The sequence below is a fragment of the Microtus oregoni genome, unplaced genomic scaffold (genome assembly GCF_018167655.1).
Source record: "Microtus oregoni isolate MIOR12 unplaced genomic scaffold, Mior012 000020F_ref0000438, whole genome shotgun sequence".
Taxonomy (NCBI): Eukaryota; Metazoa; Chordata; class Mammalia; order Rodentia; family Cricetidae; genus Microtus; species Microtus oregoni.
In genome coordinates this window covers 5,188,268-5,214,605 of record NW_024543079.1, presented here as the reverse complement: position 1 = coordinate 5,214,605, position 26,338 = coordinate 5,188,268, and the positions used below count along the sequence as shown (strand labels likewise).

General features: G+C 52.3%; 3 protein-coding genes across 4 annotated transcripts; 1 reads left to right on the top strand and 2 right to left on the bottom strand.

Annotated features, from left to right (window-relative positions):
• Positions 1-123: 123 nt before the first annotated feature.
• On the bottom strand, positions 124-2,369 carry Neurl2 (neuralized E3 ubiquitin protein ligase 2). The gene is made up of 2 exons (XM_041670375.1): positions 1,355-2,369; positions 124-364 (listed from the first exon to the last, which is right to left on the bottom strand). Exons 1-2 carry the CDS (start codon positions 2,094-2,096, stop codon positions 249-251), a joined length of 858 nt encoding a protein of 285 aa, XP_041526309.1. The 5' UTR covers positions 2,097-2,369; the 3' UTR covers positions 124-248.
• Positions 2,364-8,520, top strand: Ctsa (cathepsin A). Of its 2 annotated transcripts, none has more exons than XM_041670372.1 (15): positions 2,364-2,513; positions 2,688-2,866; positions 2,959-3,070; positions 3,667-3,717; positions 3,806-3,892; positions 4,124-4,279; positions 4,588-4,679; positions 5,183-5,267; positions 5,738-5,829; positions 5,915-5,990; positions 6,072-6,214; positions 6,827-6,902; positions 7,515-7,604; positions 7,763-7,867; positions 8,084-8,520. In XM_041670372.1, exons 1-15 carry the CDS (start codon positions 2,460-2,462, stop codon positions 8,165-8,167), a joined length of 1,482 nt encoding a protein of 493 aa, XP_041526306.1. In that variant the 5' UTR covers positions 2,364-2,459; the 3' UTR covers positions 8,168-8,520. The 2 variants fall into 2 exon arrangements, with proteins under 2 accessions (XP_041526306.1, XP_041526307.1); XM_041670373.1 differs by lacking the exon at positions 2,364-2,513 and adding an exon at positions 2,524-2,575.
• Positions 8,404-26,039, bottom strand: LOC121460163 (phospholipid transfer protein). The gene is made up of 16 exons (XM_041670374.1): positions 25,901-26,039; positions 25,202-25,312; positions 25,019-25,118; positions 22,481-22,609; positions 21,832-21,987; positions 20,615-20,678; positions 20,469-20,532; positions 19,110-19,201; positions 15,377-15,553; positions 15,229-15,288; positions 12,787-12,951; positions 12,616-12,683; positions 9,361-9,403; positions 9,198-9,261; positions 9,027-9,103; positions 8,404-8,758 (listed from the first exon to the last, which is right to left on the bottom strand). The coding sequence occupies exons 2-16, from the start codon at positions 25,299-25,301 to the stop codon at positions 8,636-8,638; spliced, it is 1,482 nt and encodes a 493-aa protein (XP_041526308.1). The 5' UTR covers positions 25,302-25,312; positions 25,901-26,039; the 3' UTR covers positions 8,404-8,635.
• Between the last annotated feature and the right edge of the window lie 299 nt (positions 26,040-26,338).

The window sequence follows — 26,338 nt, the reverse complement described above, 5'->3', positions numbered from 1 at the left end:
TAATTCAAAGGAGCCCACACACTATGGAGGCCTGATCTAGACAGATTCTAAAACACTCTCTTTGGCCCGTGACTCTAGAAGTGGCTGCCCCAGGGCTGCAGAGACGAGGAGACCCTCCCGTGCTCAGAACGTCAACACCGGCTATTTATTTCTCACCCGATCATTAACCACGTAGCCAGTTTCGGATCAGCCACTGCTCTGGAGGCAGGATGGCACTTCTGTGGCCCTGCTCCGGTGGCCTCAGGCCTTCATTCATACTTGCAGAAGTCCTTCAGTCCTTTGGGCAGGTGGAGCCCATCAATGGCCAGCCTGTGCACCACACTCTTCTGGATCACCAGACGGCACAGAGTTTGCAGGGACGGCACTGTGGAGAGAGGACTGTCAGAGACAAACTCATCTGGGGGAGGTGACAACAGGGCTGAGGAAATCTACATCTTGGTTGCTTATTTGCCATCAACCTAGGAATTACTTTCTGCTCTCAGGCTCAGCCTGCCCAGCGGGGCTGCTTGTATAGATAGCTGACGTACACCTCCTCCTGAGCCTCTGTCTACACAGCTGCTTCTATTGCAACAGAGTCTGATTCCTTCACCCTTTACTCAGCTTCATGTCTGATTTGCCTGTGCAACCACAGCCCAGTACATTGCAGGTTCCAGCGCAACGCATTCAGACACGTGACCAGAGGTTTCAGTGAAAGGTTTACTGGGCTACAATGAGCCAGACTTCAGAATTTAAAAGTTCTCAATCTGAGGTCTGTGGTGGCTCTAAGCCAAGAGGTCCAAATCTGTGAGCATTTTCCTAATAAACACAAACTCATAGCTGAATGTAGGGGCCCCAACCCTCAGCAGGCTGAGACAGAAAGGGGTGTCTGAAAGTCTGAGGCCTGCCTGAAAGACCAAGTTCCAGACCAGCCTGAGGTACAGAGTGAGTGGGTCTCAGAAAACCAAAACTAAACAAGTTCACAAATTTCTCAAGAAGCCTCAGGTCTAAAATTGGTTTTAGAATCCCTGTCTTAGGGGTTGGGATGTGCAACATAGCAAGAGTGTTTGTCTAGCATGCATGACACCCTGACTTGGTTTCCAAGACCAAAACAAAACAAAAATCCCTATCCTTCTATTGAAACATCGTCCAAGCTAAAAGGGACCTGTAGGGTCTCAGTCAAGCAGCTGAGTATACTGGTGCAGGCCCACCGCCAAGAAGCGATGTGTGCAAAACCACAAGCAGATGGATGCCCTAGGCAAGACCAGATTCTCCATCTTCAAAACTAGTGCTGCTCAATCTCAGACCTTGCCAGCTGGCTGTGGTGTCCTAGCAGGTGCCTGTCCCTACACTAAGCCAGGTAAGGTGGAATACCTACAGCCATACTCCAGTTGGACCAGGCGCACACTCTTGGTGGAGGCAAACACATCTACCACAGCGTAGAGGGGCTGGGCAGCTGGCAACCCCCGAGCACTGGGACCCATGTCTTCCCCGTTGATGACGATGTGCATGTCGGCGGTCCCATCCTCACGCGGGCAGAAGAGAACACCCAGGCGGCTACGGCGCGCTGTAGGAGGCAGCACGTTCTGTTCATAGAGCTGATCCAGGAGGTGGCTATAGAGCCCTGGCCGGCTGCGTCCCACCAGGCGGTCCCGGGGTATTCGGAACTGCTCGACGCGCAGATAAGGTTCAACCAAGAGGGCTTGGGGGCGTCTGGGGGCCGCGGACTCTGCATATGCTTGACCCTCCCGGGGCACGCGGTTGTGGTGGCGTGTGATAGCGAAGACCCAGCTGTGACCAAGGCTGACCAGGTCTGGCAGTGAAAACTCGGGTACAGCGGCCAGGCTGGCCGGGTCCAGAGCGGTCAGGCCAAGACGCAGATGCCCGCACCAGCCCAGCTCTTTTTCCTCTATCTCCACTAGGAATACCTGGCCCGGGGCTAGGGGCTCGCGACTGAAGCACACACCGTGGGCAAAGCTCTCCACGCGTGTGGCTCGCGTTCCCGACGGGTCCACGCGGATGTTAGCTCCGTGAACTTGATGGAAGCGGGTGGGAGGGGGCTCCGAGGGCGCAGGACCCCGTGGGTCACCCAACCCTACGGGTCCGGAGGCAGCAGCCATCTCCCCGCCATGAGACAAGCCCGCTCGTGCCAAGGGCTATTTTGGGCGGCGGGCTCAGATGGTGACCGCGGGGAGGGGACCATGTAAGGCATTTCCCCCTGGCCTACCTAACCCCGGCACCGCCTGGGGGTCCTAGTGCCGCTTTCTCGGCATCTCGCCAGTAACATGTCCCCAGGAGTGTGGGAAACCTTGTCAATACCAAGATCATCTGATCTCTAGCACCCTGGCTAATAACCCTAGGAGCTGTGTACTTTGGCCAGGTAACTGACCGCTCCCGACCCGCAGGCCGGCAGACAAGAAAAAAAAAAATGGACATGAGCAAGCTCTCACGTGATGCGGGCGTTCACGTGACTAGGACTACACATGACTTCCAATCCATCGGCGCCTCCTGGAGAGCAAGGACGCAAGGAAGCAGAGGTAAGGAGATTCCCGGACCGATGGGCAGCGATCGAGGCTCTGCGGCTGGGAGTTGGACCCGGGTGGGTGCTTCTTCGGGAGATGAGCGCCAGCTCCTCCCCAGGGACTGCTGCACCGAAGCTCAAAGGAGCTGGGGGACTGATAAACATCCTCCGCCGATACTTCCTCCCTCAGATGCTCCGAGCCGCGCTGTCTCCACTGCTCTTGCTGCTGCTTGTGTCCTGGGCATCCCGGGGCGAAGCGGCTCCGGACCAGGATGAAATCGATTGCCTTCCCGGCCTGGCCAAACAACCCAGCTTCAGGCAGTACTCCGGCTACCTCAGAGCCTCGGATTCGAAGCACTTTCATTACTGGTGTGCGGCCCTGCCTGCCGAGGAGGGCTTGATAGCTGGGCGGGCGGTCAGGGTCTCTTACTTGCATCAATCCTGCCCCGCACCCTTCCTAGGTTTGTGGAGTCGCAGAAAGACCCGAAGAACAGCCCGGTAGTGCTTTGGCTCAACGGGGGTCCTGGCTGCAGCTCCCTAGATGGGTTCCTTACAGAGCACGGCCCCTTCCTGGTGAGTTGAGCCCTGTTCTCCGCTGTGAGAGAGGACAGGGGAGTAGAGAGAGGCGGGAAACAAGGAAAAAAAGGCAGGAGAAGTGGGGGAGAGGAAGGAACCTGTGGCTTCCGGAGTTTGTTTTCCTTCTTAACAATTCTATTTTGAGCCGTGCAGTGGTGGCACAGGCCTTTAGTCCCAGCACTCGGGAGGCAGAGGCAGGCGGAACTCTGTGAGTTCCAGGGCAGCTAGGACTGTTAACACAGAGAAACCTTGCCTCAAAAACAAAACAAACAAAAAACCTACAATTTTATTTTGTTTTGTTTTATCTGACCCTTGGCCTAACTTTCTGTACCTCTCCGGAGTGTGGCAATGTGAAGAGCCTGCTGGGTGGTGGTGGTGCAGGCCTTTAATCTCAGCACTGGGGAGGTGGAGACAGTCGGATCTCTGAGTCTGAGGTCAGCCTGGTCTACAGCGAGTTCTAGGAAGGCTCCATAGCTACAGAGAAACTCTGTCTTCAAAAACCAATAAACAAATAAATAAAGCGCCTAGCACCGTGGCTCTTTCTCTCTACCCAGCTGTCCAATGAGACTCACACAGCTGTCTTTCCTCCCCAGATCCAGCCAGACGGTGTCACCCTGGAGTACAACCCCTATTCTTGGAATCTGGTACACCTGCAGCTGTGGGTCTTGTGGGGCTGTCTGGGTACTTGCAGGGGTGGGGAACCCTCTTCCGCTCATTCCCCCTTCCCTCTAGATCGCCAACATGCTGTACATTGAGTCCCCAGCCGGAGTGGGCTTTTCCTACTCGGACGACAAGACCTACGTGACCAACGACACAGAGGTGAGTCTGGCGCCTGCCCACCTGCCCCATTCTCGCTGCCTCCCCGATAGCATGACTGGGGAGAGAGTATGACCTCAGAGTCCACTTTTGACTCTGTCATGTGACCTGTGGTAGGCTCATTACAAAGTCACTTCCTCTTGCACAAAATAAAGTGGGCTGGGCTCGCTATCTCTGAGGATCTCTCCAGTTTAAACCTCAGGTCTCCAGCCTCTTCCATCTCACCGTCCCCAGGTGGCTCAGAACAATTTTGAAGCCCTGAAAGATTTCTTTCGCCTCTTTCCGGAGTACAAGGACAACAAACTCTTCCTGACGGGGGAGAGCTATGCTGGCATCTACATCCCTACTTTGGCTGTTCTGGTCATGCAGGATCCCAGCATGAACCTTCAGGTGCAAGACAGCTACCAGAGGGAGGAGAGACACCGTGGGGCCATGACCTTGGATTAGTTAGGTCAGCCTAGGCTGGGCACTCCCTCACAGCCCTAGTCTCCCTGAGCTGACTACGCTGTCAGCTTGCACGCCTCCTCCTCCTACCGGAAGCTCACCTGCCAGGCTGCCACTCATGTTCTTTAGATTGAGTGACCTCACCCACCCCCACAACCCACTCTGGATTGATTTCAGCTTCTAGATTGCAGGTCAAGGGAGGGTCCCCTCATCCTCACCCTTCAGATGAACTGAGAACTCCGGCTCTTTCACAGGGGCTGGCTGTGGGCAACGGACTTGCCTCCTATGAACAGAATGACAACTCCCTGGTCTATTTTGCCTACTACCATGGTCTTCTGGGGAACAGGTACGGGAGAGGGATGGTTGGGCAACGTCGAGGGTGGGGCAAGTCCTGAGATCTCAGATCTGTCCTCCAGCACATGATACTCCTGCTCTGATTATGAGTAGGTAGAGTTGGGCAAACCAAGGGTTTGATGCTTAGAGGCCAAGAATAGAGACCAAGATGTAGAGGAGGTAAGGAGTCTGGGCATGGTGGAAAACAGCCCCCAGCCGGCACCTGGAAACAGGCAGCTGGGCTGCACAGTGAGTTTAGACCTTGAACCCAGACTACCTAGAAAAACCTGGTCTCGAAAACATTTCTTTTTTTCATTTTAAAAGGGCCCCGAGGAAGACTCTCTGTACGGACTAGGGGGCAGGTTCTTGGGAACTGGGTTTGACAGCCTACACACCATACCGTCTTATCTTTCCTCTTCCCCTGGGGTCAGGGTCTGAGGAGGTTGGAGGGGCAGGGACAGTGCCGCACCGCTTAGCGCCTCCGCCCTCCCTCAGCCTGAGCACTTTGATCTGCAGGCTTTGGACTCTGCTCCAGACCCACTGCTGCTCTCAGAACAAGTGCAACTTCTATGACAACAAAGACCCAGAATGCATCAACAACGTGAGGTTCCACCCTTCCACCCTAGTCCCGAGATGTGGCTCACACCTCACCTTGGGAACCCCCTATCTCTCCAGCTCCACTGCGTCTCTTTTGGGTGGTACTGGGGGTTGAACCCAGGGCCTAATGCGTGCACGACAAGCACTCTACCAACTGGGCTGTAGCTCCAGCCCACTTCACAGCCTCTCTGTCCTGGACCTTCCCGTACGTGGTGGTCTCTGCGACATCCAGTGAGGAAACTGAAGCCAAGGATGCTTAAAGCCACTTGCCTTAAGTCACAAGGCAGGGAGCAGCGGTGCTAGGACTGGACCCAGGTCTGGAAGATGGCTTCCAATGAGCTTTGGGGTCTGTGGGAAAAAGTGGGTGAAGGGTGGTGACAGGAGATGAGATAGGAAGGCAGCTAATTTTGAGGGGAGATGAGTAGGTCATGGAGGGTCACAGATCGAAGAAAACATGATGGTATGTTGGCACAGCTCCTGGAAGTGTCTCGAATTGTGGGCAAATCTGGCCTCAACATCTACAATCTCTACGCTCCGTGTGCTGGTGGGGTGCCCGGCAGTGATAGGTAGGTGCTGCTGGTTATGCCTGGGGCCAACCCCAACAGCCTCTACAGGCCCAGCACCCATCTTTCTTAATTATTTATTTTTCAGATATGAGGACACTCTTGTGATTCAGGATTTTGGCAACCTCTTCACTCGCCTGCCACTCAAGCGGACCTTCCATCAGGTATGCGAGGGCGTGGGCTTTCCCTGGGGGAGTAGGTGGGGCAGAGAAGTAAAGGCCCTCACCCTGTGTCCATGCTCCCAGGCACTGCTGCTGCGTTCTGGGGACAAGGTACGCTTGGATCCCCCCTGCACCAACACCACAGCCCCCTCCACCTACCTCAACAACCCGTATGTTCGGAAGGCCCTCCACATCCCTGAGAAGCTGCCCCGCTGGGACATGTGCAAGTGAGCTTCTGTGGCCACTCATGATTCAGGAGGTGGCGTCAGCAGGGTTCACAGGGGTCCTGCAGCTAGGGCTCCTCGGAGCGGGCGGTGTGGACATTCAGGGTGAAAATTAGCTGGGCAGGATATTTAATGGCCTTGACCTCCATCTTTATTGACATTCAGTTAACTCAGAGGTGGCCACATTGGTTATCATCAGATCCTTTTCTGACATAAGCGTTGTCCCAACTTCCACTCCACTGCCACCCAGAGCTGCTCATTCTGTGACCCCATCAAGGAAAAGAGTAGCCCTAGCTCATCAGAGCCTAGTGAGGTCTTTCCTGATTGGTCAGTGCCCATCCTCTACTCTGTCATTACCAGCTGTCACAGCTTCCACACCTGCTGGTCCCTTTACACTAAAGCCAGCTGTATCCCAGCCATTGTAACAACCAAAAGATGTGCCCACACATCTCCAAGTTTGGGTGGGTTGAGAAATCTCTGAATGCCATTTTGGTTTGGATGAGTAGGTCCAAGGAGAGGTGATAGAGCCAGCGCTGGGAATCAGAAAGCTCCGATTGTTGACTGGCTTCCTCTGTGTCTGCTTTTTTCTGCATCCTATGCATGTGCTCCCGGCAGCTTCATCGTGAACTTACAGTACCGCCGTCTCTACCAAAGCATGAACTCCCAGTACCTAAAGCTGCTCAGCTCACAGGTATGTGGGCACAGCACAGCAGGCTCCAGCCTCCACAGCTTCTGAAGCTTTCCGCCATTGTAGCTTTAGGTTCTAGAGCAGCAGGTGAGGTGGGGCGCCTCTCGGAACTTGCCCCACAACGCCCTGGTGGCTTTCTTTCCCCCTTATTCTGAGACTCTGTCTTGTTATGTAGCCCAGGCTAGCTCTGAACACAGCCTCTCCAGTTCTGGGATTACAGGTGTGTGCCAACATGCCTAGCTCTGGGAAAGTGTCTTATGCATTCCCAGCGATGTTTTCTCTGTCTGTAAAATGAGACTAATCATCTGGGCATAGTGAGTCATAACTATAAGGCCAGCCCTGGGGAGACTGAGGAGAGACTTCAAATTCTAAGACAATCTGGGCTCCCGTGATGAGACTGTCTTATTTGGGGGACGGGGTATCTTCCTCCCTAGACAGTAAAAACATCTGACTGGTGCTTACTGGACATGTAGTATGCTATCAGAAAACATGAGAATTTCAGGTTCCTACTATTAGCTGGGCTTCTGCCTTCCCAGGAAGGTAGGGCTTGAACCAGGGAAGGGCTGAGGGCCTGGGCCTATCCCATACTTCTGTTTTCCCCTTCTCCTACTCCAGAAATACCAGATCCTACTGTACAATGGCGATGTAGACATGGCCTGCAATTTCATGGGGGATGAGTGGTTTGTGGATTCCCTCAACCAGAAGGTAAGGTTGTGCTGGGGGTGTGGGGGCGTGGGGTGCCAGGAGTGACTCTCATCTGCAGAGGGCACACCTGGAGAGGACTCTCCAGTCCTGAGGTCTCGAGGACAGCTGTGGGCAAGGCTGGCAGGAGCCACTGGCTGATGTCCTTCCCGATGGGCCAGATGGAGGTGCAGCGTCGGCCCTGGCTGGTGGACTACGGGGAGAGTGGAGAGCAGGTAGCCGGCTTTGTGAAGGAGTTCTCCCACATTACCTTCATCACCATCAAGGTAGGACTCGGAGCCTAGCGAGGGGCAGCTGAGGCCGGAGGGACAGTGGTGGGACCTCCCTTCTTTACCCTCTGGCTTTTGTTTCTTCTGGGTCACCACTGGTGCATGAGGGCAAGCTTTCAGGGTGAAGAGGGGGGTAAAGGTCTTGGGATGAAGTACCGGAGGGAAGGGTGATAAGTATTGGGGATCCGAATCTCATAAAGCTGTGCTCCCCAGGGTGCTGGACACATGGTCCCCACGGACAAACCCCGAGCTGCCTTCACCATGTTCTCTCGATTCCTAAACAAGGAGCCTTACTGAGGGGACCCATGGAAGTCCTCAGTCCTCCAGCCCCTCCCAGCCTCTCTCTGTCGAGAGAGGTCCTCCTTTATGCAAAATGCCCCTGTGGGGCAGGTCTTGCTCTAACACTGTCCCCAACTTACCACAGCCCTGTGCATCCCAGCCTGGGCCTCAGGGCTTCACAGAGACAGCCTAGGGGCAGTGAGCACTTTGTTCCCGCCACCACTGTGCAGTGGCCTGACCTCCCCCCACCTGCTTAATGAATGCCCCATCCCAGGACCCCAACAGAGCTCTAGGGCAGCCCAAGAAGAGGGGTGGATGGATTGTAATTGATGGCTGAGTGATTATGAAATTAAATCGGGTATAGCTTCAAACCGAATGCTTCTCTGTGGCACTGGGGACACTACAGGCTGTGGGTACGAGGAGGCCAGGGCTGATGCTGAGAAGACCCAATTCCTGAATGCCAGCTGCCTGGGTGGGATGAAGAACTCAGGCAGCCACTGCAGAGGGTGGGGCGACACTGGAGTCCACAACGGTGGCAGGACGGTTCTTGTCAATCACTTCTCGAAGCCCTTTGGCAAAGTGGAGGTCAGCCCCAATGGTGAGGAAGCCCTGGGAAGGGGACAGGGAGTCTCACTCTGTCCTTTAGGAGTTTAGAGACAGCTTTTCCAAACAAACACATATTGAGAGATCCCAGGGGGGGCCAGCTCCTTTGAGGTGTATCTCCTCTATAGCTTGGCTTTGTTTCTGAATAAAATCCCTTGCTAGTTGCTAGGGAGGAGCAACTAATGGAAAAGGGGTTTGGGGGGACAGAAAGCACTGGGGTGTTGTCGGGAGGGGAAGACCCTGAAGTGCACCCTCCCACCCACAATCTACTTACCACGTGGTTGGTCACCACCTCCCGCACAAAGTTGATGCCCTCGGGGAGGGGGATCTGCACCCCACGCCAGGTCCGCTCTGTGGGTGGGAGAGGCAGGCTCAGCCAGGTCCCTCCAGCTAAGCCCCTGCCCCCATTCCTTCCTTCCTCGCCCCCCCCACCCGCAGCCCCTACCATTGAGCAAGGGCATCACTCCAATTTGCAGCAGTGTCTTCAGTGGGGCCTGCAGTGGGATCAGCTGAGGGGAAAAGGGCACAGACAGGAGCGCATGGGTGGTGGGTTGGTGTGAGCTGCCAGCCTGCCCCAGTGCACCCACCTACCGCCACCCCCGACTCACTGCCAGAGACTCCAGCGCAGACTGATTTGAGTAGATCTGAAACCTGCAGGAGAGAAATGTGCACCGTGGCCATGAAACCTGAGGACATCCTTTTCTTGGGTCCTACCTAAAAGATGGCCCCAAGTGTCAGCCTTCCAGGCCCCACCTAGTCATCTTTCAGGGAGCTGCCACATTCCCCGGGTGTGCATGCTTGAGTGACACTCATCTTTGGAGCCCCCCCTTTCCTTTTTTTTTTCTCTTTTTCTTTGTTTTTGTTTTGTTTTGTTTTTTTGAGACAGGGTTTCTCTGTGTAGCCCTGGCTATCCTGGAACTCACTCTACAGACCAGGCTGGCCTCGAACTCACAGAGACTCACCTGCCTCTGCCTCCCAAGTGCTAGGATTAAAGGCGTGCTCCACCACTGCCTGGCAACACAAATTAATTTTAAAAAGAAAAGCTAGCCAGGTTGGTGGACCCCTAAAGCCAGCAGTCAGTTTTCTTTCTAAAGACAAAGGCAGGCAGTTTTCTTTGAGTACCAGACCAGCCTAGACCTTTGATCAGAAAGGAGTTGGGGTGGGACACGGTACTGGGGAGATGGTTCAGAGGTTAAGAGCACTTGCGACTCTTCCAGAAGCTGAGTTCAGTTCCCAGCACCCGTGTCTGGCAACTCACATGGCTTGTAACTCTAGCTTCAGGACATCCGAAGCATCTTCTGACCTTCAGGCACCCATAATTAAAACAAACTATTACTAAAAAACAAATCTTTAAAAAAAAAATTGAGAGCTGCCACAGAGACACAGGCCTTTGATCCCACCACTTGGGAGGAGGTGGAGGCAGGTGGGTCTCTGTGAATTCCAGACCAGCCTGGTTTACATATTAAGACCAAGAAAAAAAACCACTCAGGAGGCAGAGGCCGGCAGATCTCTTGGGTTCAAGGCCAACCTGATCTACAGAGTGAGTTCCAGGACATCCAGAACCACACAGAGAAACCCTGACTCAAGAAGGGATGAAAGAAAGGAAGGAAGGATGGATGCTGACCTGGAGATGCAGAGCTCTTTCCTAGCATGTATATAAAGCCCAGTTCTATTCCCAACACCACATAAATATACACATATATGCTGCTGAGGCACGTGCATATATGTGTATGCATGTGTGTATGTGTGTTTGCATGGGTTAAGGTACACACGTGTGTAGGGGTATGTATGGATATGTGCACATGGAGACTGGAGGTCAAACTCAGGTCATTTTTCCTCACACACCATCCACCGTGCTGTTTTGAGACAGAATCTCTTCATTGATCTGCAGCTCCCCCTGTTAGGCCAGGCTGGCTGGGGAGTGAGTCCAGGGATCCTGCTGTGCTTTCTCCAGTGCTGGGATTACAAACCGTGACCCCTAAACCCCAGGTTTTTAGGTGGGTTTTAGGGCTTAACCTCAGGCTGTCATCCTTGAACTCATTCACTTAGCTATCTCTCCAGTCCTTGGGATTGTTTGTCGTTGGTGATGTTTGAGGCAGGGTCTTGCTATGTAGGGCAGCCTTGGCTGGCCTCAAACCCACTGGAGTTTTATTACCTCAGCCTTTCAGGTGCTAGGATTACCTGGCCGAGCTGCAATACTGTAAAACACAGAGTGACTCAGTCCTCACTCATAGCCCTAAGAATCTGGGGCTTTTAGAAATTGTTTGGTACCAGTGAGGAAACTGAAGCCGCAGAGGTGATGTAAGTTGCCTGAAGTCACGTGGCTGTGTGGACTAGACCCTGCCTCTAGATTCCAAGACCCTGCTACCTTTCCTGGTTTTGTTTCAGCCTCTGTATCTGCACTGTCTGCTAGGTAGCCACTAGTTAACGAACTGTGAAGTACAGCCGTTTAATTACAACTATAAAATGCAGAGTCGCACATGGCCAGGGGCGATGACGCTTGGCTCAGCCCTAGAGAAGATGGTATTTGCACTGGTATTCGGCACAGGAGGAAATGAGCCATAGAACGAGAAAATGACTTGCTTCAAGGTAACTATTGCACTGAGCCCAGGTTGATGCCCGAACCAGTGTTTCCATCCTCTTGGCTGTGTAACTGCGGGTGTGTCATTTAGCCTTACTGAACCAATTTGCTGGTCTCTAATAATACCTGCTTTGCCTGCTTCTGGATGCTGGGAGAATGCAGAGGCGTTGCTTTAGAAACCACTGTTAGCCAGGAATGGTGACACACACCTGTAATCCCATCACACAAGAGGCAGATCTCTTTGACTTTGAGGTCAGCCCAATATATAGAGTGCCAGGCCACCCACTGCTACAGAGTGAGACCTTGTCTCAAAAGAAAAAAAAAAGATAAAAGTACTTTGGGGGCTGGGGAGATGTGGTTCAGTTGGTAGAGTGTTGCCATCTAGCATGCCCTAGGCCTTGAGTTCAGCTCCCGAGCTCTGCCTAAACAGGACATAGTGGTGTGTGCCTGTGATCCCAGCACTCCAGAGATGGAGGCAGGATCATCTTTGGCTGTCTACTAACACAGAACTTGGATGTGTAGGTGTGTGTGTGTGTGTGTGTGTGTGTATGCATGTGAGGTCAGAAGACACCCTCCAGGGTGTTGGCCCTTAGATGCCTCCCACCTTTTGTTTGAGACAGGGTCTTTCAAAGGCCAGACTAGCTCTCATCAGAGCTGCCAAGGATCCACCTGTGTCTAGTCATCATCACTGGGATTAAAAGCTTTTCCCGTGGTCTCTAGGGATTCAAACTCGGGGCCTTGTGCTGACAAGGCAAGAACTTTACCAATTGAGCCATCCCTATATCCCTGAGTTAAAAATCTTAAAAATCTTTTTTAAAAAGATTTATTTATTTTTAATTTTATGCGCATTGGTGTTTTGTCTGCATGTATGTCTGTGAAGGTGTCAAATCCGCTGGAACTGGAGTTACAGGCGGTTGTGAGCTGCCATGTGGGTGCTGGGAATTGATCTGAAAGAGCAGCCAGTGCTTCTAACCACTGAGCCATTTCTCCAGGCCTGAGTTAAAATCTTCTCTATTCATTCATTCATTTATTTTGAGACAGAAGCTCACTATATAGCTCTGGCTGGCCTGGATCTCACTATATAGACTAGAGCGACCTTAAACTCAGAGATCCACCTGCCTATGTTGAGTACTTAAAGGCATGAACCATAACACCCAGACTTGAGTTCGGTTTCCTATGTACTAACAAAGACAGATCCCAGCTTGTTGGAGGCTTACAGGAAGAGTTTGGTTTTAGCCCCATGGTTCTGTTGGGCAGGTATCACTCACTATCGACCGCATACCTGCGAAGGTCCAGCTTCGTTCGCAGTGCCTTGCCCCGGAGTGTCATCTTAGCACTGAGACGCCCTTCCTGAAGGGAAGTGCGCAGAGCCATTAGGAACTGGGAAAGTTCAGAGCCCACCTCACAACCCACTTCTCACTGACCCCCAGGTACCCTCGTTCTGGGGCCATACCATGATCATCTTAGACAGCTCGACTTCAGGCAGCATGGGTGGGGCCAAGGTGATGGTGAGGCTGGCAGTGACCGAGACGGTGGTGCCTGAGGGCTTGATGGTGCAACGTGGAGGGCTCACGGCCTGCAGCTTCAGCTTCAGTGGGGAGTTAATCACTGTAGGGCTCTGGAGACGGGGTAAGGAAGGTGGGTCACAGTCTCAAACTGTTACCTGGTGAGCACTGGGGATACCGGGGGGGGGGGGGACAAAGTCTCAGCCTTTTGGGAGACAAAGATTGTAAGGACAGACTGTGCTACCGCAAGACTGTGCAACTACTGCCCCACGCCCTTCTGACCTGCACCCAGCCCCCACGAGTTGGTTAAAGTAGTCTCCTTCCTTCCTTCTCTTTTGAGATGGGCTCTTGCTATGTTGCCTGACTGGTCTTGAAACGCTGGACTCCAGAGCTCCCCCGGTTCAGCCTTCAAGTGCTGAAATTATAGCACGCACCCCATACCTGACTCCCTGCCCCCCACTTTCTCCTCAGTAGCTAATCCAGACTCAAACCCCAGCCGGGACTCCCCAGGGATGGATGACCTTTTTGCTTAAACATCCCTCCTCGGGGCTGGAGAGATGGCTCAGCAGTTAAGAGCATTGCCTGCTCTTCCAAAGGTCCTGAGTTCAATTCCCAGCAACCACATGGTGGCTCACAACCATCTGTAATGAGGTCTGGTGCCCTCTTCTGGCCTTCAGGCATACACACAGAAAGAATATTGTATACATAATAAATAAATATTTTAAAAAAAAATCCCTCCTCATCTCTGCGCTCTACAGACCGCATGATACTATTAAATGCGTGCACTTACTGCTGAGCGAGAGTCTGAGCAGGTGTGCTAGCTAAACCCGTAATCCCAGTCTTTGGGAGGTAGGGTAGAGGCAGGAGGAGCAGGCATTCACACACACACACACACACACACACACACACACACACATAATTATATACATATATGTGTGTGTATATATGTATGTGCATATATATAATTTGAGGCCAATCTGGGCTATATGAGAATATGAGATCCAGTCTCAGAAACAAACATCCCTTTAAGCATAATCCTGACCACAGCATACACACACAGTAGCTCAACCGAATGAGCCAGGTACTATTACCCTCATTCTGTGTATGCGCATGCAGTGTGTGTGCGCGCGCACACGGGTGCACGCGTGAATATATGCTCTTGCTACAGCTCAACTTAGGTGTCTTTCTTTCTCACTTCCAACCTTATTTTTTGCGGCAGGGCCTCTCCCTGGACCTGCAGCTCTCCGATCCAGCTAGATTGGCTGACTAGCAAATCCCAGGAATCCACCTGCCCCCTCCCCAGAGCTGTGACAACTCTGCTCCCAGCTCTTAACACAGGTGCTAGGGATCCGAGCTCCGTTCCTCATGTGTCTAAGGCAAACACGTTACTCACTGAGCCAATCCCCCAGGGAACTGAAGCAGAAGGACAAAGGTCTGTGTGGTCATTCAGCTGCAGAGCTGACCGATAAATGCAAGCAGCCTGGGAACACAGCCGTACTCTTAACTAATCCGCCATCGTGTTGACCATGATGGCAGCAGCAACAGCAGCTGTTTTACCAAACACGTGCCCCATAGCTGGTACTGTCTAATTGCACGTTTTACTTCACTGAGAACTCACAACATGCTTACAAGATTATGTGTGTAGAGAAGGCCAGTGTGACCTGGAGTCACACAGACTCAAATTCCTGTCACAAAATTGTAGCTCTGTATTTTCACATGCATGCAGTGCCCTCGGAGACCAGTAGAGGGCACTGGATCCTCCTGAATTAGAGTTCCAGACAGCTACTGTGTGGGTGCTGGAAACCAAAATTAAGACAGGGTTTCTCTATAGCTGGAGCCTGTCCTAGAACTTGTTTTGTAGACCTGGCTGGCCTTGAACTCAAGAGATCTTCCTGCTTCTCCCTCCCAAGTGCTGGGATTAAAGGCATGCACCACCAATGCCTGGCATATTTTTTAAAAATATTTGTAGATGGGGCTAGAACTCGGGGCTTCACGCATACACAGCAAACATTCTACTAACTGTGCTATATCCCTAAACCCTTGTTTTAAATGTTTTCATTCCTTCCATCCTCCCCCATTAAATAAAGGTAAAGAAATGAGTGTAGCAACCACCCTGAAGGCCCCGACACTTGGAAGGCTCAGGTTCTCGCCCAACCTCCCAGCTGCTCTGTGAAGTCGACAGGGCAGGCAGTGCCAACCCTGCTCCACAAAGTGGGAAACGGGCTTGGCGAGGTGAGGGGACTCGGCCACAGGCAAAAGGCCAGGCTTTCAGTTTCCTCTACAGCCACCGCTGGAGATCTCCAACTGTACCCTCCACCTACCACTTCACTGTTGTGACAGTGGGGTGACCTTCAACCCCATCCACACCCCTGCCTCTAGCCAATACTCACCAGGAGAACAATGCTCCCAAAGTAGGTGGCCCTCAGAAGCATGTCCAGGTCACTTGGCACCTGAACAGGGGAATTAGGAATGAGACAAGGTCACTAACCCCTCCATCATGGGCCCTTCTTCACCCAGCCTCAGACAAGCCTGGCATACCTTGTCCCCCACAAGCGTCAGCTGTAGGGCTCCAGTCTGGAAGTAGCTCTCCATGGCGGAGTCAAAGAAGGACTCAGAGAAGGCCACATACACCATCCTCTCTTCCTCCTCTAATTGTGGCTCCACCGCCCTGTTGAAGAAGCTCCAGTTCCCATCAGTCAAGGGGAAGAATGTTCCCTGGAATTGGGAGTTCAGGGCCAGGGTCAAGGTAGATCGGATTTGTGCCAGGCACTGTCAGGAGTCACGGAGAACTGGACTCTGTGGCTGTCCTGGGTTGGGGGTGGTGGGGTACTCATGGGCTCATCTCTCAAAAAGTATTGCAAAGAGGCCAGGAGAACAGGAGGAGCACAAGAAGCAAGGCATGGAGCTGAAGAGACGGCTCAGATATTAAAAGTATGTACTGCTCTTCCAGAGGACTGGGGTTCAACTCCCAGCACCCACATAGTCTCAACAGTCTGCCAGTTCCAGAGAACCCTTCTGTTCTCCACAGGTACTGCAAAGACATTGCTGTACTTAAAAAGTTGGCAAAACTTTCACACCATAAATAAGCCCAGAAAGAGAAGGAAGGAAGGAACAAAGAAACAAAGAAAAGGAATGCAGAGAGGACCAGGGAAAATAACACAGCAAAGGAGGAGTCTGAATGGCCTTGGATACTGGCAGCAGTAATCACAGCCAAATTTACATATCCATCTTGGCCACCCAGTTCCAGGTACTCAGTGCCCTCCTCGACTTATGTGATTTTGAGATGTGGTCTTGCTAATGTAGCCCTGGCTGGGCTCAACTTCATGGCAATCCTTCTGCCTCAGTCTTTTGTGTGTTGGAATATACCAGCATGCGCCACCACGAGTGCTTCCTTCGGTCTGTCTAACAGAGGCTCCTTTGGTCCGCGCCACAGCCCTTGGAAGTCATGGTATCTCACTCTGTTCTTTGCACTTACTAGGAAACAGGCACAGATGGGTGACGCCATCTGCCTGATGTCGTGCTGCTGGCCAGGGGTGGGATCAGGATTTGAACTTATGACAGTTGAGCTGCAGAGTCTTTAGAACACTTTGTTGCCAGCCACAAGAAGGCACAAAGGTGGTCTCATACGAACTGCTGACGTTGGGCAAGTCTTCATAGCCGTCAGTTGAACACAGCTGGGGTGCCCTATTTCCTGGGACCTAGTCCTGCTCTACAGGAGCCCTGCCTTCTCTCCCTCTCCCTAAAATAAAATTACTTAAACTTATAAGTCACTCACTCCCTGTGGTCCATGCTTTTCATTCTTCAAATCTGTGAAATAAGAACCTGAAGGCTGTCTGGCCCAGTGGCCAGAATTTAATCCCAGAATTCCCATTCCCGAGGCAGAGGCAGGCAGTTCTCTGAATTCAAGGTCAGCCTGAGTTTCAGGCCAGCTAGGGCTAGTCCTCTAAAAACAAACATCGAACCTTGAAACCTGCAGGCTCAGGATGGCTTTGGTGGCTGTCCATTTTCTCTCTAGTCCCCCTATCTAAGCCCACCTTGGACAAAAGAAAAGGTCTCCATCAAATTCAAAGACGCTCCAGTAATCCCTATGTCCTGATGACTTCCTGGCCAGGAACTGAAGAGAGAATCCATCAGGGAGAGATCTCATATCTAGCCATTCCAGCTGCCAAAAAGACTGCAAGGCAGAACCTGGGTTCAGCACCCTCCAGTCAGGCCTTGAAGGCCTAGGTAAAAGGTCCACTAAGCTACCCACAATGGCTGTGGCCTGAGCCTGTGAAAGGCACTACAGGTTTTGATTGTGCCCTTTTTTCTTTCTTTCTTTCTCTCTCTCTCTCTCTCTTTAATTTTTTATTTATTTATTTATTTTTTTTTTTTTGAGACAGGGTTTCTCTGTAGCTTTAGCGCCTGTCCTGGAACTAGCTCTTGTAGACCAGGCTGGCCTCGAACTCAGAGATCCACCCACCTCTGCCTCCCTAGTGGTGGGATTAAAGGCGTGCGCCACCACCGCATGACTTAATGTACCCTTCTTTTCAGCCTGTCCTGGTCGTCTGCTTAGGGCTTGTAATGCTGAGCTGTAAAAACTGCCTGCTCCCACTAGAAGGGAATTGTTTTCTCCACGCAAAGGTCCCTGGTCCATTTCTCCCCTATCCTCACATCATTATCCAGGTACCAACCAAGGCCCCTCACTACACTCAGCCGTTAAACAAATGGAGCTACTGATGAACTCTCCGGGTCCCTTAGGTAGAGCCCAGTGGAGGGGACCAGCAACTGCCACACCCGATGATCCGCTCAGCTCAAAGAAGCCAGACTGGTAGCTACCCACGTTCCCTAAAGGCAGATAGGGCTACTCCTTGGGGTGTGGGGATGAGAACAGGAGGTAGGAACAGGCCAAGTGGGGCAGGGACCCCAGAGCAGCAGTTGTGAGAATGTCCTGGCTGGAGGCAGGGTGCCAGGAGAGTGCTCTGCTCCCAGCTTCAGGTTTTCAGGTTTTCGGTCACTCCTGCCTCGAAGCTATACCTGAAGCGATACCTAAAGACCTGCCTGAAAGCAAAGAGTCACCTGGACACGGTGGCTGGGCCAACCGGACTGACCAACTCAGCCCCCTCCCAACACCTCCCCCCAGCTTCCACCATCAGTCCAGACTAGCAGCTATGTGGTACCCTACTTCCAAGGACCCCTCCTGCTATCCAGGAACTCTTTACTCTTTCGCTTAAGTTCTCTGCAGTGAAATATTTATTTCCAAAACTCAAAAAAAAAAGTTCTAATAACACAGCTGTGTTTTCACACACACAAATTCAACTATAATTAAAAGCAGCATCTGGGGGAGACAGCTCAGTGGTGAAGAGCACCAGAGGATATGGGCTCAGTTCCCAGCAACCATATGGCAGCTCACAGCAGTCTGTAGGTCCAGGTCTAGGGTTTTCTAAACCCTCTTCACACACGGACTGTACAGACAGACAGACAAAACCACTTATATACAGAAAATAAAAATAAACCTTAAAAAAACAAGTATTGTTGCTGGGTGTGGTGGCGCACATCTTTAATCCCGGCACTCAGGAGTCAGAGGCAGGGGGATCTCTAAGTTGTGAGACCAGCCTGGTCTGCAAAGCAAACTCCAGGAAAGTCAGAGCTACACAGAGAGACTGTCTCAAACAAACAGCATTGTCAGGCTGGCAAGATAGCGGCTCCTCTGGTAAGGAAGCTTACTGGCAGTCGTGAGGACCTAAGTTTGACCCCCAGGACCCCAGGTGGATGAAGAGAACGAACTTCCACAAGCTGACCTCTGACCTCCAAATGTGTGCCATGGCATGCGTTGCACACACACAATATTGTATCAACCAATGGACATTTGCAGGCTAGATGTCCCACAAATGTGACACCATTTCAAACGGTGAACTTGAACATCCTCAGACCATGGTACCCATGGAGGGCTTGGACTCAGTCCCCCTCGGAAACCCAAAGAAGACTGTTGGCACCTGATTCACAGGGTTGGGAGAGGTAGAGGATGGGCAGGGCATGAGCAAGTCCCTGAGGTAAGGTCCTTTGTGGGGCCCAACTGGACAGGAGGAGCTGCAGAGACACAGGACATAGCTAGAAAGGTGGGGCTTGCCCTCCAGATCCAGGGGGCTGAACCCAAGGCAGCAGCAACAGCAGGAAGACACAGCAGAACAGCAGAGGAGAGAGAGTCAGTTTGCAGAGCCCTGCTCAGCCATAGAGAGAAGGAAGCTGGTTGGCAGTTAGAGGTCACAAGTAACCAAGTCAGTCAGCTCACCCGGAATTCCAAGTCCATATTGCCACTGGAGACCACAGGATCCTTCAGGAGGGAATAGTCGATGCCAACAAGATCATCCACAGAACTACGCACTGCAGAAAGGGGCTCAAGTCATTCCAAGCTGGGCAACACTGGGTCTGGTGCTTAACCTCTCTCTGTCTTTCTTCACAAATACTGACACTCCTCCCCTCATAAAGTTCTTTTTTATTTTGTTTTGTTTTTGTTTTTTTCAAGACAGGGTTTCTCTGTAGCTTTGGTGCCTGTCCCGGAACTAGCTCTTGTAGACCAGGCTGGCCTCGAACTCACAGAGATCTGCCTGATTCTGCCTCTCAAGCACTGGGATTAAAGGTGTGCGTCACCACCGCCCGGCTCCCTCATAAAGTTCTTATGAGGATCAGATCGGCTTAAAGCGGCAAGCACTTAGAGTCTGGGGTGGTGTCCACGCTTGGTAATGAAGTTATTGTTAGTTCCCGGACTACTGTGACCACTGGAAAGTTTTCATCAAATCACCAAGCAAGACTGAAAAGGAGGGGCCAGCAAAATGGCTCATCAGCTAAAGGAACTTGCCTCCCAAGCCTGGCAACCTGAGTTCAAACCCCAGAACCCGTACAAAGGCAGGAGACAGTCAACTGCACAATGTTCTCCTCTGACCTTCGCACATACATCATGACATGAGTACACACACGCACAACACACATGCAGAGTGATAAGAGTGTGTTTTAAAATGCTTAAGATGGCCGGGCGGTGGTGGCACACGCCTTTATTCCCAGCACTTGGGAGGCAGAGGCAGGCGGATCTCTGGGAGTTCGAGACCAGCCTGGTCTACAGAGCTAGTTCCAGGACAGGCACCAAAGCTACAGAGAAACCCTGTCTCGAAAAACCAAAAAAAAGAAAAAAAAACACTAAAATGCTTAAGATGGCAAAGGGGTCACTTCCCCTGCATTCCTTTACAATGCCCTTCACCCAACAGACAGGTCTGATAGGACAGAATCGCTGCTCCGCGGTAGACAGACACAGTGGCTTAGGAAGAAGGGACTTATGTTAATTGAGCACCCATGAAAAGCAAGGTGATGATGGAGACAAAGGGGGCCCCATGATCAGCAAGCACACACTAAAGACCTTGACAGCTCCTGGGGAGGCGTTGCCAGACAAATGAGGAACCCGAAACCCAGACGGGTTTTCTTACCTAAGGTTAGACAGCCGGTCAACAACACATTTGAACCCAGGACTGCTCCATGGCTGGACTTGGAAGGGGTCTGTTCTGAGAAGCTGGATGACAACAGCATACAGCTTCCTTCCACCCCCAGACCCAGGCCAAGTCCTGGGTCAGGTCTCTCAGCCCCACCAGCACTGACTCACCGGGCACTGTGTCCAGGAGAGAGTTGAGGAGCACTGTCCCAGCGTGGTGGAGCACAGGGCAGATCTGGGGGGACAGGACTAGAGTCAGGACTTCTCAGCACCAGACCACCCCTACTTTGGTACCCAGGTCTGCCACCGCCCAGCACCTGCTGGTTGAGGAGGAACCGCATCCCGGAAGTGATGAACGTGGAGAAGAAGTTATATATTCCCCTGCAAGGAGAGGAGAGCCTGGGTTAGCCCAGCCCTTGGCCTGACCACAAGCAAGGTCCAGGAAAAACACAGTGCCCAAAAGAGACAGTTACAACAAGGGCTCCTGTGTTCCAGCCAGCTCCTCAATAGATGCCCCAAGATCCAAGCCCAGCCCCTCTCAGCTTGACCCTCAAGACTCCCTCCGCTGTCATGTGCCTCGCTCACAGCTGCCCAGAGATGCCCAGGTCTAACCTGTACACCCCCGATGCCCTCCTCAGTGTTCGTGCCCACTGCGGCCTGACTGGGCACCGACACCTCCTGTTCCAGTCAGTCTTCTCAGGTCACCCTCCATCCTGAACACTGTCCTGGTTCCACTTCCTGGGCACTCATGACCACTGTTTAAGTCCTGCCAGCTGAGCTCTAAACTGCTTTCTAGATTTTCAAGGCCTGAGACACACGACATTTGTTAAACAAACTCTGACAGTGTGTGGACACCAGATGACAAATCTATCATGATTCCCTCAAAAACTCAATGCCAAGGACCCCCAGGACCCCCAATATATCGCTTTATGCTAGTAGTAGTAGTAACGTAGTAGTAGTAATATTTTGGTTTTTCGAGGCAGGGTTTCTCTGTGTAACAGTCCTGGCTGTACTGGAACTTGCTTTGTAGACCAGGCTGGCCTCGAACTCACAGAGATTTGCCTGCCTCTGCCTCCCAAGAACTGGAATTAAAGGTGTGTGCCACCTTTAATGCCTGGCTCCAGTTTCATTTTCTAAATTCAGGCAGTTGGGGATTGAACCCAGGGCCTTGTGGATTCTAGGCAAATACTCTACCACTGAGCCAGTTCCAGCCCCGGGCATACTAATCCTAACAACTACATTTAATCTTAGCAGTTAGACATTTATTATATGCCAGGGACTGTTCTAACTGTTCTACATCTGACAACACAGTGCCCATGACGATCTAGGGAAATAGATTCCCTTCTTCTCCCCATATCCCAGAAGACACCGAGGCACTGAGCTTCGCTGACTTGCCCAAGTTCACACACCCAGGAAGGTGGGGGGGGGGACTAGGATTTGGGTACATTCGGTGGGATTCCCAAGATTTGTCCTTTTTCTGCGCTAGGAAGTTTGACTATGGGGCTCAAAGGTGTGCAGTGTGGCCAGGACTTACTTGAAGGTTCCCCCGAAGGCCATATCCATTTTAGAGACAGAGGCCTCGCAGGAGACATTGGACACTTTAATCCGACCAGCAGGATCCTGGGAGAGCTTCAGAGCTGTGCGGATGGACACACCCTCGGCCGAGGCATTGATGTAGCCCCCATCATAGCTGCCAAAGGGGGGTTCGTGTTCACACCGGTGGGAGAGGAACTGAGGTATCACTACCCTTTTCTTCACCCATACAACATCCCCATTGCCTTCTAATCCTCCTCCATGCCAAACCCTTCTCTCCAACATGACCCGCCCTTACTTTCAGGACTTTTTTTTTTTAATGATCCAATGAGTTTAATTAGCATTGTTTGCATAAGTATGGGTGTGGAGTTACTAACTGAAGTACGTGCCAAGTACCAGCATCTACACTTTAGAAAAATGACTCCCTGCTCCCTCATAACCATTCACTGCCTGTAGCCAGGGGTGGAGAGCCATAAACCCTCCCCACAACTCCTCTTTTACCTTCACCAGACAGCCTACCAAACCCTCTACTTGCTTGGAGAATCTGAAACCTAGGTAGGCTTGTGGATACTGGGCCCAGCCACCAGGCCCTCTCCTGAGCATGGGGGGGTAGGGGTAGGGGGTGGGGAGGGGTGGGGGGGGGTGCTTACAAGAACCAGTAGAGAAGCTGCCTCCGGAAGTGCAGCCCCAAGGACGCATTGGAGATGTGAAGCACCAGCTCCTGGTCTGGCTGGAAGTGGAGCTCCGAGGATATCAACTGCAGCTGTGTGACCTTCACCCTGCAGAGGGCAGGTGTCAGGGTTGCTCCAGGACCGAGGGGAAGGCACTCACCCAACCACAGGGACTTCGTCCCTCCTCTTATAACTTCTGCAGGCTGGGAAGCCAATTGGGTGGGATGGAGTTTTCCTTTGCCCCTCAAGAGCTCAACCTGAATCAGGTAACTCAGAGATCTGCTCTATGGACCCAGGGGTTGAATGGCCTCCCTCTTTTTTTTATGTATTTAATGTTTAAAAGACAGTGAGTTGGGCTGGAGAGCTGGCTCAGTGGTTAAGAGAATTTGGCTGCTTTTCCAGAGGTCCTGACTTCAATTCCCAGCAACCATATGGTGGCTCACAACCATCCGTAATGAGATCTGGTGCCCTCTTCTGGCCTGCAGGCATACATGCAAACAGCACACTGTAAACACAATAAATAATTTAAAAAAAAAAAAAAGAGCTGGATGGGCTGGAGAGATGGCTCAGTGGTTAAGAGCATTGCCTGCTCTTCTAAAGGTCCTGAGTTCAATTCCCCGCAACCACATGGTGGCACTCAGCCATCTGTAATGAGATCTGGTGCCCTCTTCTGGCCTGCAGGCATACACACAGACAGAATATTGTGTACATAATAAATAAATATAAAAAAAAAAGAGCTGGATGGTGGTGGTGGTGTATGCCTTTAATCCCAGCACTTGGGAAGCAGTGGCAGGCAGATCTCTGTCAGCTCAGCCTGGTCTACAGAGTGAGTTCCAGGACAGGCTCCCAAACTACACAGAGAAACCCTGTCTCAAAAGATCAAAAAAACAAACAAAGAGGGCTGGAGAGATGGCTCAGTGGTTAAGAGCACTGACTGCTCTTCCAGCGGTTCTGAGTTCAATTCCCAGCAACCACATGGTGGCTCACAACCATCTGTAATGAGATCTGGTGCCCTCTTCTGGCCTACAGGCAGGATACCGTATAAATACATAAATCTTTAAACAAACAAACAAAAAAAAAAAAACACAAAGAAAAGAGTGAGTCACCAGGCGCAGGCCCCAGCACTTGGGAGGCAGAGGTAGACCATCTCTGCCTGAGTCCCAGGGGTGCCAGGGCTACACAGAGACATGGAAGTCTCCATTTGCTATTCAAACCTGATCTTAAATGTGTGCGCCCAAGGGATCCTTTTACAGGAATTACATATATATTTTTATTATATTCTACACACACACAAAAAAAGCTGGGCATAGTGGCAAACGCCTTTAATTCCAGCACACAGAAGGCAGAAGCAGACCAGCCTAGTCTACAGAGTGAATTTTTGGCCAGTCAGGCTACATAATAAGACCCTGTCTCAAAAATAAATAAATAGGGGCTGGAGAGATGGTTCAGCGATGAAGAGCACTTGCTCGGCTTCCAGAGAATCAGGGTTCAATTCCCAGCACACACATGGCAGTTCACAATTGCATAACTTCAGGTCCAGGGAACAGGATCCAACACCCTGACACAGACATGAACGCAGAGAAAACACCAATGCACACAAAATAAAATTATTAACTCTTAAAAAAAAGGGAAAAAATATCTATATAGTCTTGTTCCTTGCACCGCATCCTCTGCCCAAACTGTGATTGCTAGACCTGTTTTCGCTGTTTCTTTTTTGTCATTTTTTTTTTTATTTCTCCTACGGGAATTTTAATTTTCGCTGTTTCGTTGAGACAGGTTTCTCTACATAGTCGCTCTGTAGACCAGGCTGACCTGGAACTCAGAGATCTGCCTGCCTTTAGCTTCCCGAGTGCTGGGATTAAAGGCGTGCACCACCACCACCACCTGGCCTTGATATGATTTTTTTTTTTTTTTTTTTTGGTTTTGGTTTTTCGAGACAGGGTTTCTCTGTGGCTTTGGAGCCTGTCCTGGAACTAGCTCTTGTAGACCAGGCTGGTCTCGAACTCACAGAGATCCGCCTGCCTCTGCCTCCCGAGTGCTGGGATTAAAGGCGTGCGCCAACATCGCCCGGCTTGATATGATTATTTTAAAGCCCAACCGTGCCTTTAACTTGCGATCCTGCCCCAGCCCCCGTCCATCCCCCTCCCCCCACCTCAAAAGCGCCAATCACAGGCGTTTGTCAGACTCAGCTTTTCCACCTGGTCCTTTGCCTCCATCACTTTAACTCACCCCTCGTCACAGCTCTCCCATCTCTACCACCCTTAAACTTCCTCCCTTTTAGCACCACCCTATGCCGAGACTCCACTCTCGGCCACTGGTAAATTCTTCTAGCGCGCCTCCACAGTGTTCTTTGGTCCAAGCTTCAATTCTACTGGCTCGTAGTCCCCTTTCTTGGGCCTGCCTACCTTCATCCACTACCTTAGAGCCTCACCCTGCTTAACTGGCCACGCCCCGAGTTCAGGGGTCTCCCAAGTCATCCTACCCATCTTTGAGACCCCGCCCCCAGGCCCTACTTACTCAGAGATGTTGTAGTAGAAGTGGCCCTTACTGCCGTACAGGTCCGGGATGGTGATGGTCTCCAGCTCTTGCTCCAGAAAGCGCAGTCCCTCCTGCTTCACTGAGGCAGCACGGAGACCCTCAGCTCCCGTGCCCGCAGTGAGAGCACCCCACCCGGTCCACCACGCCCGCCTCGCGCCTTACCTAGCTCGAGCGCCGCGGAGGCGACGCGGATCTTGCATCCCGGGAGCTCGGCACGAGCACCTGCCAGGAGTGCTAAGAAGAGGGCCGGAAGCAGGGCCATGGCGACCAGGCCTGGGGGTAGGGTGAGATCGCAGGTGTCACCTGGGCGGCTCAAAACTACTCCTTGGGCGTGCAACTAGAACGGGGTGCTGGCCCGGACCGTTATTCTCCATAAAACTGTTCGGGGCACTCGGAACCAATAATCTAGTCTCCATTAGCTAGAAGCAGAAACCGAGGCTCCGAAGCGCGATGCGACTTGCGCTTTGCCTCTAGAGGATTTGGGGCTCAATTCCCTCGTGCAACCTCCGCGTGACGAGTTTGGACCTCAGTAGGATGACCCCCCCCCCCCATTTTCCCTTTTCCTTCAGAGGAGGAGGGCGTGTGCTGGCTTGTATGTTGGTATGGCAACCACCACACGCGCATTCCTGCTGAGCTGCTTGCGGTCTCCCAGGCCGCGCGCAGGGGTGGCCGGGCTGACCGCTGTCTCCTGGGTTCCCCGGCTCTCCCGGCTCCCCCAGGTCCTAAATCTCTCCCATCAGGCACTCGGCCTGGTGTCCCATTCCAACGCCCTCCTTCATCTGCTCTCCTCTACACCTGGGTTCTGTGGGCCATGCGGCTCAGGAGGGTCTAGGGGTACAATGGGGACGCGCCCCAACTCACTTAGTGTTGGAACTGGGGGACGGCGCGGTCACACCGGACGGCAGACAATGCAAGGGTTCCGGGCGGCGGGGTCTGGCGGGCAGCGCGTGTCCTGCAGTCTTTATAAGCCTGGGCCTCCCGACCCCCCTCCTCGCTGCTGTTCTCCCCTCCTCCTTGGGGGCTGGGAGGGGACGGGGCGGGACGCTGGCAGCCGGGAGGGTGGAGAGAGGAGTACCGAGCTTGTGACAAGCCCGGCTGCTGTCTGGACAAGTGGGGGGACTTGCTTCTAAAAGAGCGAAAAAAGTGCAAACGGCGGCCTGCCAAGCCACAGCTGTCAAATGCCAGTCACCTAAGCTCTTCCTGCACGCTCTTCAGCAAACCCCTTCACTTTACTGCGGAGCCTCAGTTTCCTCATCCAGCACAGAATCACGGAAGCTCCCGCTTCCGCATCCATCCTTT

Coding starts and splice junctions, on each gene's coding strand:
- Neurl2 (XM_041670375.1), bottom strand. CDS start 2,096: ATGGCTGCTGCCTCCGGACCCGTAGGGTTGGGTGACCCACGGGGTCCT. Junction 365..1,354: donor GGTCCAACTGGAGTATGGCT/GTAGGTATTCCA, acceptor CTCTCTCCACAG/TGCCGTCCCTGCAAACTCTG.
- LOC121460163 (XM_041670374.1), bottom strand. CDS start 25,301: ATGGCCCTGCTTCCGGCCCTCTTCTTAGCACTCCTGGCAGGTGCTCGT. Junction 20,533..20,614: donor GGTTCCTCCTCAACCAGCAG/GTGCTGGGCGGT, acceptor CTGTCCCCCCAG/ATCTGCCCTGTGCTCCACCA. Junction 8,759..9,026: donor AGGTGGTGACCAACCACGTG/GTAAGTAGATTG, acceptor TCCCCTTCCCAG/GGCTTCCTCACCATTGGGGC.
- Ctsa (XM_041670372.1), top strand. CDS start 2,460: ATGACTTCCAATCCATCGGCGCCTCCTGGAGAGCAAGGACGCAAGGAA. Junction 5,991..6,071: donor TCAAGCGGACCTTCCATCAG/GTATGCGAGGGC, acceptor CCATGCTCCCAG/GCACTGCTGCTGCGTTCTGG. Junction 6,903..7,514: donor TAAAGCTGCTCAGCTCACAG/GTATGTGGGCAC, acceptor CTCCTACTCCAG/AAATACCAGATCCTACTGTA.